Source organism: Callithrix jacchus, chromosome 11 (assembly GCF_049354715.1).
Source record: "Callithrix jacchus isolate 240 chromosome 11, calJac240_pri, whole genome shotgun sequence".
Taxonomy (NCBI): domain Eukaryota; kingdom Metazoa; phylum Chordata; class Mammalia; order Primates; family Cebidae; genus Callithrix; species Callithrix jacchus.
Genome location: NC_133512.1, coordinates 82,048,966 through 82,065,536, shown reverse-complemented (window position 1 = coordinate 82,065,536; position 16,571 = coordinate 82,048,966). Strand labels below are relative to the sequence as shown.

General features: G+C 39.5%; 1 protein-coding gene across 25 annotated transcripts in view; it reads left to right on the top strand.

Annotated features, from left to right (window-relative positions):
* The window catches only part of IMMP2L (inner mitochondrial membrane peptidase subunit 2), a 935,160-nt gene that overhangs the window by 43,039 nt on the left and 875,550 nt on the right, over window positions 1-16,571 (top strand). For all 25 annotated transcript variants that reach the window (XR_013524086.1, XR_013524085.1, XR_013524087.1 and 22 more), the window contains one exon: window positions 7,927-8,063. Coding sequence is in view for 22 of the 25 variants with exons in the window: in XM_017975465.4 (XP_017830954.3) it covers window positions 7,927-8,063 (137 nt within the window). In the remaining 3 variants the exon portion in view is untranslated. The remainder of the gene's footprint in view (window positions 1-7,926; window positions 8,064-16,571) is intronic.

Genomic DNA, 16,571 nt, shown 5'->3' with positions numbered 1-16,571 from the left:
AATCCTACTTGATCATGATGAATAAGTTTTTTGATTTGCTGTTGCAATCGGCTTGCCAATATTTTATTGAAGATTTTTGCATCTATGTTCATCATGGATATTGGCCTGAAGTTTTCTTTTCTCGTTGGGTCTCTGCCGGGTTTTGGTATCAGGATGATGTTGGTCTCATAAAATGATTTGGGAAGGATTCCCTCTTTTTGGATTGTTTGAAATAGTTTTAGAAGGAATGGTACCAGCTCCTCCTTGTGTGTCTGGTAGAATTCGGCTGTGAACCCATCTGGACCTGGGCTTTTTTTGTGAGGTAGGCTCTTAATTGCTGCCTCAACTTCAGACCTTGTTATTGGTCTATTCATAGTTTCAGCTTCCTCCTGGTTTAGGCTTGGGAGGACACAGGAGTCCAGGAATTTATCCATTTCTTCCAGGTTTACTAGTTTATGTGCATAGAGTTGTTTGTAATATTCTCTGATGATGGTTTGAATTTCTGTGGAATCTGTGGTGATTTCCCCTTTATCATTTTTTATTGCATCTATTTGGTTGTTCTCTCTTTTCTTTTTAATCAATCTGGCTAGTGGTCTGTCTATTTTGTTGATATTTTCAAAAAACCAGCTCTTGGATTTATTGATTTTTTGAAGGGTTTTTCATGTCTCAATCTCCTTCAGCTCAGCTCTGATCTTAGTAATTTCTTGTCTTCTGCTGGGTTTTGAGTTTTTTTGATCTTGCTCCTCTAGCTCTTTCCATTTTGACGATAGGGTGTCAATTTTGGATCTCTCCATTCTCCTCATATGGGCACTTATTGCTATATACTTTCCTCTAGAGACTGCTTTAAATGTGTCCCAGAGGTTCTGGCACGTTGTGTCTTCATTCTCATTGGTTTCGAAGAACTTCTTTATTTCTGCCTTCATTTCGTTGTTTACCCAGTCAACATTCAAGAGCCAGTTGTTCAGTTTCCATGAAGCTGTGCGGTTCTGGGTCGGTTTCTGAATTCTGAGTTCTAACTTGATTGCACTATGGTCTGAGAGGCTGTTTGTTATGATTTCAGTTGTTTTGCATTTGTTGAGCAGTGCTTTACTTCCAATTATGTGGTCAATTTTAGAGTAGGTGTGATGTGGTGCTGAGAAGAATGTGTATTCTGTGGATTTGGGGTGGAGAGTTCTGTAAATGTCCACCAGGTTTGCTTGCTCCAGGTCTGAGTTCAAGCCCTGGGTATCCTTGTTGATTTTCTGTCTGGTTGATCTGTCTAGTATTGACAGTGGAGTGTTAAAGTCTCCCACTATTATTGTGTGGGAGTCTAAGTCCTTCTGTAAGTCATTAAGAACTTGCCTTATGTATCTGGGTGCTCCTGTGTTGGGTCCATATATGTTTAGGATCGTTAGCTCTTCTTGTTGTATCGATCCTTTTACCATTATGTAATGGCCTTCTTTGTCTCTTTTGATCTTTGTTGCTTTAAAGTCTATTTTATCAGAGATGAGAATTGCAACTCCTGCTTTTTTTTGCTTTTCATTAGCTTGGTAAATCTTCCTCCATCCCTTTATTTTGAGCCTTTGTGTATCCTTGCATGTGAGATGGGTTTCCTGGATACAGCACACTGATGTGTTTTGGATTTTTATCCAATTTGCCAGTCTGTGTCTTTTGATTGGTGCATTTAGTCCATTTACATTTAGGGTTAATATTGTTATGTGTGAATTTGATACTGCCATTTTGATTCTAAGTGGCTGTTTTGCCTGTTAGTTGTTGTAGATTCTTCATTATGTTGAAGCTCTTTAGCATTCAGTGTGATTTTGGAATGGCTGGTACTGATTGATCCTTTCTATGTGTAGTGCCTCTTTTAGGAGCTCTTGTAAAGCAGGCCTGGTGGTGACAAAATCTCTGAGTACTTGCTTGTTCGCAAAGGATTTTATTCTTCCTTCACTTCTGAAGCTCAGTTTGGCTGGATATGAAATTCTGGGTTGAAAGTTCTTTTCTTTAAGAATGTTGAATATTGGCCCCCACTCTCTTCTGGCTTGTAGTGTTTCTGCCGAGAGATCTGCTGTGAGTCTGATGGGCTTCCCTTTGTGGGTGACCTGACCTTTCTCTCTGGCTGCCCTTAGTATTCTCTCCTTTATTTCAACCCTGTTGAATCTGACGATTATGTGCCTTGGGGTTGCTCTTCTTGCGGAATATCTTTGTGGTGTTCTCTGTATTTCCTGCAATTGAGTGTTGGCTTGTCTTGCTAGGTGGGGGAAATTTTCCTGGATGATGTCCTGAAGAGTATTTTCCAGCTGGGATTCATTCTCTTCGTCCCCTTCTGGTACACCTATCAAACGTAGGTTAGGTCTTTTCACATAGTCCCACATTTCTTGGAGACTTTGTTCATTCCTTTTTGCGCTTTTTTCTCTGATCTTGGTTTCTCGTTTTATTTCATTGAGTTGGTCTTCGACTTCAGATATTCTTTCCTCTGCTTGGTCAATTCGGCTATTGAAACTTGCGTTTGCTTCGCGAAGTTCTCGTATTGTGTTTTTCAGTTCCTTTAATTCATTCATATTCCTCTCTAAGGTATCCATTCTTGTTATCATTTCCTCGAATCTTTTTTCAAATCTTTTTTCAAGGTTCTTAGTTTCTTTGCATTGATTTAATACATGATCTTTTAGCTCACAAAAGTTTCTCATTATCCATCTTCTGAAGTCTAATTCCGTCATTTCGTCACAGTCATTCTCCGTCCAGCTTTGTTTCCTTGCTGGTGAGGAGTTTTGGTCCTTTCTAGGAGGCGATGTGTTCTGGTTTCGGGTGTTTTCCTCCTTTTTGCTCTGGTTTCTTCCCATCTTTGTGGATTTGTCCGCTGGTCGTCTGCGTAGTTGCTGACTTTTCGTTTGGGTCTCTGAGTGGACACCCAGAATGTTGATGATGAAGTATTTCTGTTGCTTGGTTTTCCTTCTACCAGTCTAGCCCCTTCGCTGTACGACTGTTGAGGTCCGCTCCAGACCCTGCTTGTCTGGGGTGCACCTCTAGTAGCCGTGGCACAGCGAGGGATGCTACCAGTTTCTTTTTCTGCTCTCTTTGTCCCAGGATGATGCCTGCCTAATGACAGTCTTTTGGATATAGAGGGGTCAGGGAGCTGCTTGAGGAGACAGTTTGTACTTTATAGGGGTTTAATTGCTGAGCTGTGCACTCTGTTGTTCATTCAGGGCTGTTAGGCTGCTATGTTTGATTCTGCTGCAACACAGCTCATTAAACAACCCTTTTTTTTTTCTCAAATGCTCTGTGTTGAGGGGTTTGGGCTTTATTTTTGGATGTCCGATCAGGTGTCCTGCCCAGCTCAAAGGCAGACTAGCCACTGTTTGGCTGCCGAGGCTCCGCCCTGCTGTTGTGTGATTCGCGCTGTTCCTGCCGGCTCTGCTGTGGTCTCCACCACGCCCTGCGGCGGAGTCTCTTCGTTGTAGCGTGTTGCCTCAGCAACGGCAGGCTGTCAGCAGTGGGCGTGTATCTCAGTAGGGACGGGTTGCCTCGGCAACGGCTGGCTGCGTCAGCAGTGGGCGTGTATATCAGTTGGGGCGGGTTGCCTCGGCAAAGGCTGGCTGCCTCAGCAGTGGGCGTGTATATCAGTTGGGGCAGGTTGCCTCCGTAGTGGTGGACGCCCCTCCCCCACAGAGCGTCTCGGACCGTCTGCCCGGGATAGTTTGAAATCGCGGTTTTGTTCGTCCCACTGGGTATCCCAAACGATCTGTCCCTGCAATCCCCTGGGCTGGGCTACTGTGCAAGTCTCGTTCAGTCTCAAGTCCAGCCCTCTCAAGTCTCAGGTTGCCGGTTCAACAAGGCACCCGGACAAGCGCGCCCTGTGGGGATTGCTGGGTAGGGCCGGCCGCCGCCGCTCCGGCTGCCAGCTTCGCCAGGCAGACCTACTGCCTGGCGTCCCGTGTCTTTTTATACTTGGGAGTTTCCCCGTTCTGTGGGCAACAAAGATCAGTCTGGAAATGCAGCACTGACTCACCGTTTGCGAATTCAACGCGGGCTCCAATCCTGGGTTGTTCTCACAGCGCCATCTTGAGTCCCCTCTCAATTGCTTGTTTTCTAAAGTTAGTCTGAGTTACATTTACTTTGGTTAGATATAAAAAGATTACTGGTTTAGGTGAATGTTATATACAATATATGTTGATAAAAGTATAAAAAGTACTGGTCTTCATTACTTACTGTGTATACATATAGCCCTTGTGAATGTCAGATACAGTAGGTCATTAAGAATTAGCCAATTTAACCAAGAAGCGGCTTCTTTGCTCCTTCTGGAATCTCCACCTGATTCAGCCTACCTGCCTCCACCATGTCCATCAGGGTGACCCAGAAGTCCCATAGGATGTCCACCTCTGGCCCCCGGGCCTTTAGCAGCCACTCCTACATAAGTGGACCTAATGCCCACATCTCCTCAAGCTTCTTCTGAGTGGGCAGCAGCAGCTTCTGGGGTAGCCTAGGCAGAGGCTATGTTGGGGCCAGTGGCATGGGAGGCATCAATGCAGTCATGGTCAACCAGAGCCTGCTGAGCCCCTTTAACCTGGAGGTAGACCCCAACATCCAGGCCATGTGCACCCAGGAGAAGGAGCAGATCAAGACCCTCAACAATAAGTTTGCCTCCTTCATAGACAAGGTATGGTTTGTGGAGCTTCAGAACAAGATGCTGGAGACCAAGTGGAACCTCCTGTAGCAGCAGCAGATGGCTCAGAGCAACATGGACAACATGTTTGAGAGCTACATCAACAACCTTAGGTGGCAGTTGGAGACTCTGGGCCTGGAGAAGCTAAAGCTAGAGGTGGAGCTTGGCAACATGCAGGGGCTGGTGGAGGACTTCAAGAACAAGTATGAGAATGAGATCAATAAGCATACAGAGATGGAGAATGAATTTGTCCTCTTCAAGAAGGATGTGAATGAAGCTTACATGAACAAGGTAGAGCTGGAGTCTTGCTTGGAGGGACTGACTGACGAGATCAGCATCCTTAGGCAGCTGTATGAAGAGAAGATCCGGGAGCTGCAGTTCGATATCTCGGACACGTCTTTGGTGCTGTCTATGGACAACAGCCACTCCCTGGACATGGACAGCATCATCGCTGAGGTCAAGGCATAGTATGAGGAGTTCGCCAACTGCATCTGGGCTGAGGCTGAGAGCGTGTACCAAATCAAGTATGAGGATCTGCAGATGCTGGCTGGGAAGCATGGAGATGACCTGTGGCTTACAAAGACTGGGATCTCCTAGATGAACTGGAACATTAGCTGGCTCCAGGCTGAGATCGAGGGCCTCAAAGGCTAGAGAGGGCTTCCCTGGGGGCCACCATTGCAAATGCTGGCCAGTATGGGGAGCTGGCCATTAAGGATGCCAATGCCAAGCTGTTCAAACTGGAGGCCGCCCTGCAGTGGGCCAAGCAGGACAAGGTGTGGCAGCTGCATGAGTACCAGGAGTTGATGAACATCAAGCTGGCCCTGGACATCGAGATTGCCACCTACAGGAAGCTGCAGGAGGGCGAGGAGAGCCGGCTGGAGTTGGGGATGCAGAACATGAGTATCCATGTGAAGACCACCAGCGACTATGCAGATGGTCTAAGCTTGGCCTATGGCCTCACAAGCTCTGGCCTCACCTATGGCCTGGGCTCCAGCTCCTTCAGCTGCACAAGCTCCTTCAGCCACACCAGCTCCACCAGGGCTGTGATTGTGAAGAAGATCGAGACCTGTGACGAGAAGCTGGTCTCCGAGTCCTCTGACATCCTGGCCAAGTGAAGAGCTGCAGCAGCCCCACCCAGCCTGGCCCTCCTGCAGCTGCTCCAGAGCCCAGGAGGGAGACCCCTGCACAAGATAGCACAGGGAACAGAAAACCCACCTGAAGCTCAGCCCTAGCCCTCAGCCCACCTGCAGGGCTGTGGTGGGGGATGGAGGGGGAGTTTACTGCCTGGGGACCCTCCTTGCTCATGCTTCCAGCTATAAAACAGTTCAACTGCTTTTTTTTTCTTTTGTCCAAAATAAACAGCTGGCAGTGCTGAAAAAAAAATTTAGCCAATTTAGATTATTATTCATCTTTTTCTTGTGATATATTAAAGATTTTGGAGAGAATTAGTAGTTGAGTATTTTTATTTTTATGTTCTAAGTGAACAGATAACATTGTGTTTTGTTTTTTTTTTCCTGGCCCTGTCAGAAAAAAAGAATTCTCCAAAGTCATCTAGGACAATGGCTTTTAAACATTTTTGGCCATGATCTCATGAAGAAATACATTTTATGTAGCAACCCAGGACTCACTCTTATGCACACACACACACAAACATATACACATTGCAGCAAATAAGCCTTTGTAGTTTCACAAAACAATGCTTATTCTTAATGTATAACAGGCTATAATTCTAGTCTATTGTATTTCATTTTTTAAAAAAATGCTAGTTTAAAATCATTACATTATTTTTTTATGACCCACTAATGGGTCTTGACCTGGAGTTTTATGTAAACAGATCTAAAAATATCGCAGTCACTGGATATCCATACTCAGAAGAATACAGTTAGACCCTTATCTCTTACCATATACAAAAATTAATTCAAAATGGATTAAACACTTAAATGTAAGACTAAAACTGTGAAATTACTAGAAGAAAACATAGAAGAAACACGTCACAACACTGAAGTCTTGTTAAGGGTTTTTTTGGATAAGACTTCAAAAGCACAGGCAACAGCAAAAGACAGACAATAATGGGGATTGCATCAAACCAAAAAGTTTCTGGGCAGCAAAGGAAACAGTCATCGTAATGAAGAGATAACCTGCAGAATGGAAGAAAATATCTGCAAACTATACTTCTGACATGAGGCTAATATAAAAAAATGCACAATAATATCCAAAACGCATGTCAGGTCTATCACAGATTTCATTGTTGTATTAGTTAGGATCAGTTTGGCTACTATAGTGAAGGCCAATATTGCACAGTTTAAACATGATAGGGCTGGGCACGGTAGCTCACACTTGTAATCCCAGCCCTTTGAGAGGCTGAGGCCAGAGGATTGCTTAAGGCCTGGAGTCAGACTAGTCTGGACAACATAACAAGACCCAGACTCTACAAAAATAAAAATAAAAATAATTAGCTGGGTGTAGTGGTGTGCACCTATAGTTTCAGCTACTTGGGAGGCTATGGAGGGTGGATGGCTTGAGCCCAGGAGTTTTAGGCTGCTGTGAGCTACAATCATGCCACTGGGCTCCAGCTTGGGTGACAGAGTGAGACCTTGTTTAAAAACAAAAACAGTGCAAGTGATATATCTCTGATTTAACAGTCCAAGTGTAAGTACTGCAGGATAGTATGGGGCTGCCATGGTGTTGCAGACCTAGGATCCTTCCATTTTGTTGCTTTGTCATCTTTACTTGAAGCTTTTATCTTGTAGTTTGAGATGGCCACTCCTGCTTCTACCACCAAATTATTACTGTTACAGTTACAAAACGGGGAAGAAAAGGGAGGGCATCCTCCTTTTAAGGGTGCAACCTGGACGTATTCTTCCTACTCATGCCGTTGATCAGATCTAGTGACATGGTCACACTTAGCTGCAAGGGAGGCTGGAAAACAGTCTTCAGCTGGGTCGCCACATGTTTCACTGAAATTTTATTACTGTAGAAGAGAACAGATATCAGGGGTATAAGGCATATCTTCATCTAAATAGCAGCAGAAAAGGATTTACTTTTGGAATGCTTATTTTTTTCTAACTTATTGTTTTGTGGGGAGAAATTTCCCATTGAAGTTACAAAGTGGACTGGAGTGTGGAAAAGAGTCTGAGTTCATGTATTTCACTTTGGGACTTTAAAGTCAAATTTATTCTAATGGTTCCAGGAATGAGTTTAAGAGACAAGATTGCCCTTCTCTAACTCACTTTTCATGTACCGTTTTTATGTCTTTGTTTTCACCTTTCTTGAGACTGGTTTCATAGTTGTTTTCTTTGTATTTTTAGGTATGGCACAGTCACAAGGGTGGGTGAAAAGATACCTCAAGGCCTTTTGTAAAGGCTTCTTTGTGGCGGTGCCTGTGGCAGTGACTTTCTTGGATCGGGTCGCCTGTGTGGCAAGAGTGGAAGGAGCATCAATGCAGGTGAAAATGAATATAACTTCATTGTTTAATGCACATACTTCATTGTTTTTCAAGCACTAGAAATGAGAATGCTGATTATTATTCCTATTCTGGGAAGAGGGTTATAAAAAGGTATTGAAATGAAATTTTACTTTACTAAATTTCTTCTTAATGTTTTCTAATACAGTCATAAGCAGAGGTGAGATTAATAAAAGTAACTATCAGTTCTCTGGGTTTGTAATTTAAACTTTTCTGAGAATTTTAAATGGAGATTCTTAATAAATTATACTAAGTGACACTGTTTTCTGTAAATATGGCCCTATTTGGATATCTTTTTAATGCCAAATTATTAGTGTTACAAGATGAGTTTGAGTCACAGTCAGTTGCTCTATTGTTATATAGCTATATGATTTCAGTTTGTAGAAATGTCTAGACCAATGATCCCAGATATTCAATTGTGTTTTTTAGGCATGTTGCTAATTGAAAAGATTAAGTGCCTTTTACAGTGGAAGAATTTGGAGTGGAGATTTCCAAAAGTTTTATGCAAATAGTCTTCTGGAATAACTTAGAGAAAATTCTGTTGTCCTAAAGTTGATGTCTAGAACCTAGCTGTTTCAGTAAGTTTATGCAATTAAGTAGAATTTGCATTTTGTTACAGGATTTGGTTTCTTTTATTATTAATATGTATTAAGTTCATGCATTGTGCTAAATAGTTGTATAAAACAAATAACTAAAATGAATACATAAGCTTCTAAAAAATTGAAATTTTACAGAGAATAACCAGGCTTAGTTTTTTTTTTTTTTTTCTTTTTGTTTTAGTTAGAACTAGTTAAGGGCATAGGTATTAGCTTTAAGGAGTTAGAATTAGTTTGCTTTATTTATTATAATTATGGTATTGAAATTCTCCCTGAATTCTGGTAGTCAGTGAGATGAAGAAGGTCAGGGAATCCTTTAGCTTCTTGGGAGAAGCTAAATTTTTAAAGCAGGACTGCTTTTTTATTCCACTTCCATCATTTGAGCTGGCCTTCTCTTGGGCAGATTTTCATCTCAACCCTTGTCTTTCAGGTTCTTTCCATAGCACCAGCCCAAAGCAAACTGGTCACTTACTTTGAATGCAAAAATATTTTAATGTAGGAGTACAGTAAACATAGAAAGGGAGATTTGCAGGCTTAAGGCTTTAAATGTACTTTAATACGTTTAATATATAATGTATTTTACACTTGTTGACTCTTTAATCTGGAATTCCTAGCACGCTTGTCTTAGATCCAATCTTTAGGGAAACGTGGACTTTCTTTGCTGAGCTTTGGAGTCAGAGTCTTCACTTCAGATTAAAAATGCCTTCTTCACAGCCACCCACATTCCTTTTTAAATCTATCCACAGGCATGTATCATTTGGTAACAAATAATCCAGTTAATAATGATTTTTTTCCCCTGATTTTGTTACTGCTGTCTTGCTGTATAACTATCACTCTTCTAAGAATGAATTTTCCAGAACACAAAATCTTCTTACTTTGGATCTGATGATATTCCAGAGGATCATGTGGCAATCATAATATCCCAGTCTTCATATTTTTAGCTCAGTATATTCCTACTGAACATCTATGTTCATGGCTTGTGCTGAGAGCCAGAGAAATTCATTATAAAACGTAAGGTTCAGGCCTTGACTGTCTTGTGGAAGGACAAGGTTTTTCCCTTATGGAAGAAGGCAGTGAAGAAAGTGTTAAATCCAGTTATTCGTAAATGTCAGTTCATGGACTAAAGCCAGGTTCGCATTAGAATACTGGATATATTCTATATCTATATAAAATATATTTATATAGAATATATATTTATATCTATATAAAATATATTTGAATTTGCAGAGGTATTTGAATTTTTTGCAGTATTCTTAGGCCCTACCCCTAAGAAGTGAAACTTATTATGTTAGAATTTGTTTGGTATGTTATGTAGAGTTTCCTTGGCTACTTGTATTAGGAAAATAGTTTGAATTAACTTTGGTATAAAGGAAATTTATTGAAAAGCTTATTCTATATACACAAGGAAGGTAGGAGTGAGGCAGTTGTCAGGGACAACTAGAGCCAGGTCTTGAATGCCTCCAGAGTGCTCTGTCTTCTTTCTAAGTTCTTCTCTGCATCTTGGCTTAGTTCTCTCAGACCAGCTTTCTCTGTATAGCAGGGCACATGGCCACTGACAGCTTGCATGCTTAGTTTCTTCACTGCCTGAGAGAGATTGCTCCTACTGCCTTAGTTTCAGTTTGAAATATCTTGGGGAAGGACTGTGATTTATTAAGCTTGGGTCACATGCCCTGGTCCATACAACTATACAGATCAACTTTGGCCACCAGGATGGGAAACTGTGATTGGTCCAGCTTTGAACAAGTCCACACCCCAAGCTTGTGGCTAGACCAAGTGATCTGTAGGAAAATGACAAATCTCTTTGAATCACATTGTTCTGAGGGAATTGGGGATGGAGTACAGGTGACATTTCCTAGAGGAAAGAGGATGCTATTTTCAGAATCCAAGTAGAATGGAATTCTAGGAAGAAAGGAAAATATGTTTTTGCAATTAAGTCTATATTTTATGAATTTGAGACCAACTCTAGGTGTAACAGATAATTTAATTTACAGTTTCATTAAATACCAGTAAATCTTACTTTTAATTAAGAGCAGAAATTACAATAATGAGATTTAAGGATTAACTAATTCAACATATTTGAAGACATCTTTGCTACTATACAGCTTTGATGAACTGAACATGCCTAGGTCATGGGGTTCAACACAATTTTTGACAATTGGGATAAATTCTTCTCTTTAAATTTACCTGATGACTCAAGGACTGAAATAGCTGGCATGGTGTGGAAATCTCTGGAAGTCCCTGAGCATCCTGCAAAGAACATAGCTGCTTTTCTTGATTCTGGGAAAAGCCACTCTTGAAGGTCACTCAGCAACTTGTAGACACATTATTTAAAAAAATTCCAAGGATTCAAAGATCAAATCTCATTAAAGGGACATGTAATACTAGTCCTTTGGGCTTATTGAATAAATACTATTATGGTAACACTGGAAATTCACTTTGAGTAACACATTTTATTGTAAGAATTATTTTTTGGTCTTTCAAAAATTCTGTTGGTTTGTCGTAAGAGGAAGCATGTTTTTAAGACTCCCTTTATGAGAAATACTTTTTTTTTTTTGAGACGGAGTTTCGCTCTTGTTACCCAGGCTGGAGTGCAATGGCATGATCTCGGCTCACCGCAACCTCCGCCTCCTGGGTTCAGGCAATTCTCCTGCCTCAGCCTCCTGAGTAGCTGGGATTACAGGCACAGGCCACCATGCCCAGCTAATTTTTTGTATTTTTAATAGAGACGTGGTTTCACCATGTTGACTAGGATAATCCCGATCTCTTGACTTCGTGATCGACCCGCCTCGGCCTCCCAAAGTGCTGGGATTACAGGCTTGAGCCACCGCACCCGCCGAGAAATACTTATTTTTTAAACGCTACTCAGTGGTTCTTTTTTTTTTTTTAACGTTAGGATTTTCAATATTAATTTGTAATTCATTAAGTATTTGACTAGAAAGGTAGAAGTTATCAAACATGAGGAGTATCAGCTAATTAAAGGCAAGCCATAAATGAAAATAGAGCTTCTAATGATGCATTGATACAATTCAATGGAAAATAGGACTTAGTTTATAAAATATTTGATTTCTATACAGCTGTATAGCTATATTCATTTCATTAGATGAGATGTCCCTTTTGCAATGCTCGAGACAATAAATGCTGGCACAAATTGTTAGTTAATGATTATTCATGGTGATCTATTCCCCTCATGCACATGAATCACTTCTACTGATTGCTGAAAGGTTACCTACGAAAGTAAACTCTTTTTTTTTTTTTTTTTTTTAAAGCAGCACAATACACGACACCAATTTAATTCAGGAAATGAAGACTGATACTGCATACAGTTGAAACTACAGAGGGAATTTATGTAGGTGGAATGTAATTATTCAAATTAGAACTTTAATCGCTTACAGAGGCTTTTAGAGTACAAGGGTGCCCTAGGAATAGTTTAGTGACCTCCCGCCAAAGTTTTAGATTTTGAGTGAGAATTCCTGCAGTGGGGTCACTGGTCCTGATAAAAGTTATATGCTTTCCATATTTAAAACTCAGATTTAAGACTTTAAAAAGTAAGTAAAAGAAATAATTTTGGGTCATTATCTTATTTTTTTTGCAATTGATACATAATTTTTACATAGCATTCCATTTTCCTTTTTTCATTTGTATAGCCAGAGGGGAAAAATGCTTGAAAACATTTTTAGAAAATTCTGTCACTCTAAGACTTCTGAGATATATGTATGCAGAATATATTAGGAAAGCAGAGACTATGAAGGAAAATACAGTTTGATCAGCACTGAGGTCTTTGTTAATATCACATTTATTTATGGGTTTGAAATTGTCTTGACGTTCAGCTACCTGTGATTATCTTGTTTCCTGTTGAGTTTGAAATTAAAAGTATTGTCAAAAAGCAAGCAAAAAAGGCTTTTTCTATCTATGTTTTTTTTTTTTGTTTTGTGTTTAATTTTATCCTGCAGAGGCTTAACACTACTCAACAGTCATTGTTGGTTGTAACTTATTTTGACACTCTGAGAAGCTCTCAAGAACTTCTCTGCATACATACTCTCAAGAGAAGAGATATATTGTGATTTGTATACCAGCATTTAAGATAGAGTTATGGAGTTTTATGTTACCTGCTAAATTTGCGCTTCCAAGATGCTGGGCACCACCTGGCACACATTTCCTCTTGTGCTGACTCCTGTGTCGTCACTCGCCTTGGTCTGCTGGGGCTGACGTCAAAGGAAGCCAAGATTTATTGTTGGAGTGCTTTACTGGCTTACTTGTGTGCTTTCTGCCCAAAGTGCTTTTGGCTTAGAAATCTCACCTGATGTTTTACCCCTTAGGATGTTGTAAGTTTTTACATAGTTCTGTAACCTATTATTAATAGAGACTTTGTATTTATAGCAACAAATGTGTGATCCTGAAACAGTTGGCGAATGATAAATTTGTAATGTCCCTTTGTGGATTTTTCTTCACTTCCCGTGATAGAATAACTATACGCTTCTGTTTTATATAGCCAGGGTTATATCTGTTATTTAAATACCAACTTTATTACACTTTTTGAACAGTTGTTGTAAATTTAGATCTACACAACAGTTGCAAGAATAGTGCAGAGAACTCCTATGGGTTCTCTACCCAGATATACTAATTTTCAATATTTTAGTTCATTTCTTTTATTCTCTTTTTTTATCTCCCTCCTCTCTCTCTCTGCCTCCTCCTCTTCTTCTCCATCTCCCTCTGCATTTTTGTGTCTATGAATATATACCCACAAAAAGTCTTACTGAACTATCTCGAGAGTAGGCTGCATACATCATTCCCCTTTAATTCTTTATACTCTTGTACATTCTTCCTGAATCATGATGCTTGCTGATTGGTATATTAATGCTTTTTTTAGCTGATTTTAAAATTTAACGCTTTATTCATAGTAGTATAGAGCTTTAAATTAAGAAATGACTCAAGTTCTAAACTTTACATTTGAAACAACTGAAGCTCAGACAGTTAAGGTACTTTACGTAAGCTCACACAATTATTGAATTTTGGAACTCCTGTCTTTAACCCACTCTGATAATGCCATTCATTTTACTAAATAATAACTAACAAAAGTTGTGCCTTGTCACTGTTATGATGCCACTTTATACTATTTATTCTCACAGTGATGTTTTATTCCATTTTATTTTGGTTTATGGAATGATATAGTTAGTAAGTTATTTAATTTTGGGATGATTGTATAGTACATTTAGGACTTAAATATAGAAATTAAGCTTTATGTTATAATGGGGTATGGAAGATTTTAAACTGTGCAACTCAGGTTGGTGGAAGATACTCTTATAAAGTCTAAAGATTATAAAGCTTATAAGAAGGGATTAGACTATCTGGAAATACAGCAGATGAGACATCTTGAAATATTCCCAGTGCAAAACTCATAAAAAATTAAAAAGAAAACATTAATAATTTTAAAATGTATAACTAACTTGCAGGGAAGCAAGGGAAATTCTCAGAGACCACAGTAAAGGGAAATACATTTCCAGGGCAGTAAGTACGCATTAAAGGCAGTAGGTGCGGCATGGATATTTGTTAATTCCTGGTCATTTAGAACTTTTGCTTTCACTGGCCACATGGGGATCAGAAGACAAGGCCATAGACTCATACAAGGCAGGAAATTGGAACAGAAATTCTAAATAAAGTCAGGACCATGGAAGAGACACATCTTTAGGAAATGGATAAACTAAAACAAATATCTTTTCTATAGGAAAAATTGTCTAGGCTCTGAGTAGAGAGAGAAAGCCCTGATGTGGAAGTGAGGTTTGAATTCATATTCACTGCACCTGAAAAGCCCTAAACTGAGATATTAATTTACAGTGGCCTGGGTTTAGAGCAGCCTCAGACACCAAATTCCCTGGACACTTACAGCTTGCAACCAGGTCTTGAAGAATTCCAAAGATGAACTTTGATGAACATCACATCCCAGTAAAAATATTGCATGAGAAAATGAGCTCTGTAAGTGAGAGTCAGAAGCATCCAATATCAGAACCAGGCTTTAAAGGCTTTAGAAACTGGAGCTATCAGATATTAAATGTAGTTGAAAAAAATAGAGGAGAATGAAAATAGGAGAAAGCAACAAGAGATTATCTAAGCAAAGTACTAATTTTATCACTTGTGCTTTGATATATTGTTTTTTTGGTGTAATAATGGTATTTATTGTGGTTATGTTAAAAAAAAAACCCTGTCATCATAGTATGAATCTTATAAAATTTGCAGTGAAATACATAATAGCTGAGATGTACTTTAAAATAATATGGCAGGAAGGAAAGTGTAGTAGGGTTACAGATGAAATAACATCGGCCATGACATGAATTCATAATTGTTGGCTCCAGGTGATGGATTACATGGTGGTTCATTATGCTAGTCCATCTACTGTTTAAAGAACATTTTTATTGAGGTATAATTTAGAAACCATTGAATTTACCCATTGTAAGTAATATAATGATGTATTCCAGCTTTATTGAGGTAAACAGGCAAAAATTATATATATTTAAAGTATATTTGATGTTTTGATACGTGTAGACATGATGAACATTTAAGAGAACATTTAAGATCTACTCTCTTAGTAAAATTCGAGTGTGTAATACAGTGTTATTAGCACTAGTCACGTTGCTTTACATTAGACTTCCACAAGTTATTTATCCTGCATAACTGAAACTCTGTATACTTTGACCAACATCTTCTCATTTTCCCTACTTCTCAGCTCTTTGCAATCACTATTCTACTCTCTGCTTCTGTTAGTTCAATGTAATATTTGAACTCACATGAACATGTGAGATCCTGCAATATTTGTCTTTCTGTGCCTGACTTATTTCATTTAACATAATGTTCTCTACGTTCATCCACACTGTCACAAATGACAAGATTTTCTTCTTTTTAAAGCTGAGGCTGGGTGTGGTGGCTTACCCCTGTAATCCCAGCACTTTGGGAGGCCAAGATGGGTGTCATGAGGTTCTTCTTGCTCAAGATAGTTTGGCTATCCAGGTCTTTTGTGGTTCCATATGAATTTAGGATTGTGTTGTATATTTCTGTAAAAAATGACATCAGAGTTTTAAAGGGACTGCAGTTGAATATGTAGAATGCTTTGGGGTGACTTGAATTTTTTATTAAAAATAATGTATTTTATTTTATATAATAAGATATTAACAAATAGCATGAAAACTAATAAACTTATGGAGTCATGCAATAATTACTATAACCCAGTTTTAAAATAGTTCCATGACCTGAGAAAGGGACTGTATGCCTGTTTGAAGTTAATCCTCACTCCCATCTCTTTCCTTAGGCAACTACTGATCTTTATAGATTTGCCTTTTCTGAACCTTTCCTGTACATAGAACCATATTAATGTGGTCTTTCCTGACTGGCTGTTTTACTTACTAGAATTTTTTGAGGTTTAGCCCGTTATGCTGTATATTAGCATTTTGTGTCTTTTTGTTGCAGAAAAGTATCCTCAGTATGAATATACTACATTTTGTTACTCCATTCACCACATGATAAATGTTTGGGTTGTTTTGATGTTTTTATTGTCATGAATAATGCTGCTATAGATATTTGTATACAGTTCCCTGTATAGACATGATTTCATTTCTCTTGGACAGATACCTAATAGTGGGGTTGCTGAGTGGCAGGGTACCTTTATGTTTAACTTTTAAAGAAATTGCCCAACTAACTGGGGTGGGGAAAAGTGGGCTGCTGACTGGCACCACTTGCACTCTCATTCAATGTCTTTGATGCCAAATGGGGGAAGTGAAGGGCCTACTAGCCTCATCTTTTTATTGCTGGGTGGAGTTAGAAGTTCAGCTCCCTGTTGGGCCCTGCTGATACCATAGTGTTGGGGATGGGGTGGGGTGGTTTTCTTTTTTCTGGTGTTTGACTGGAT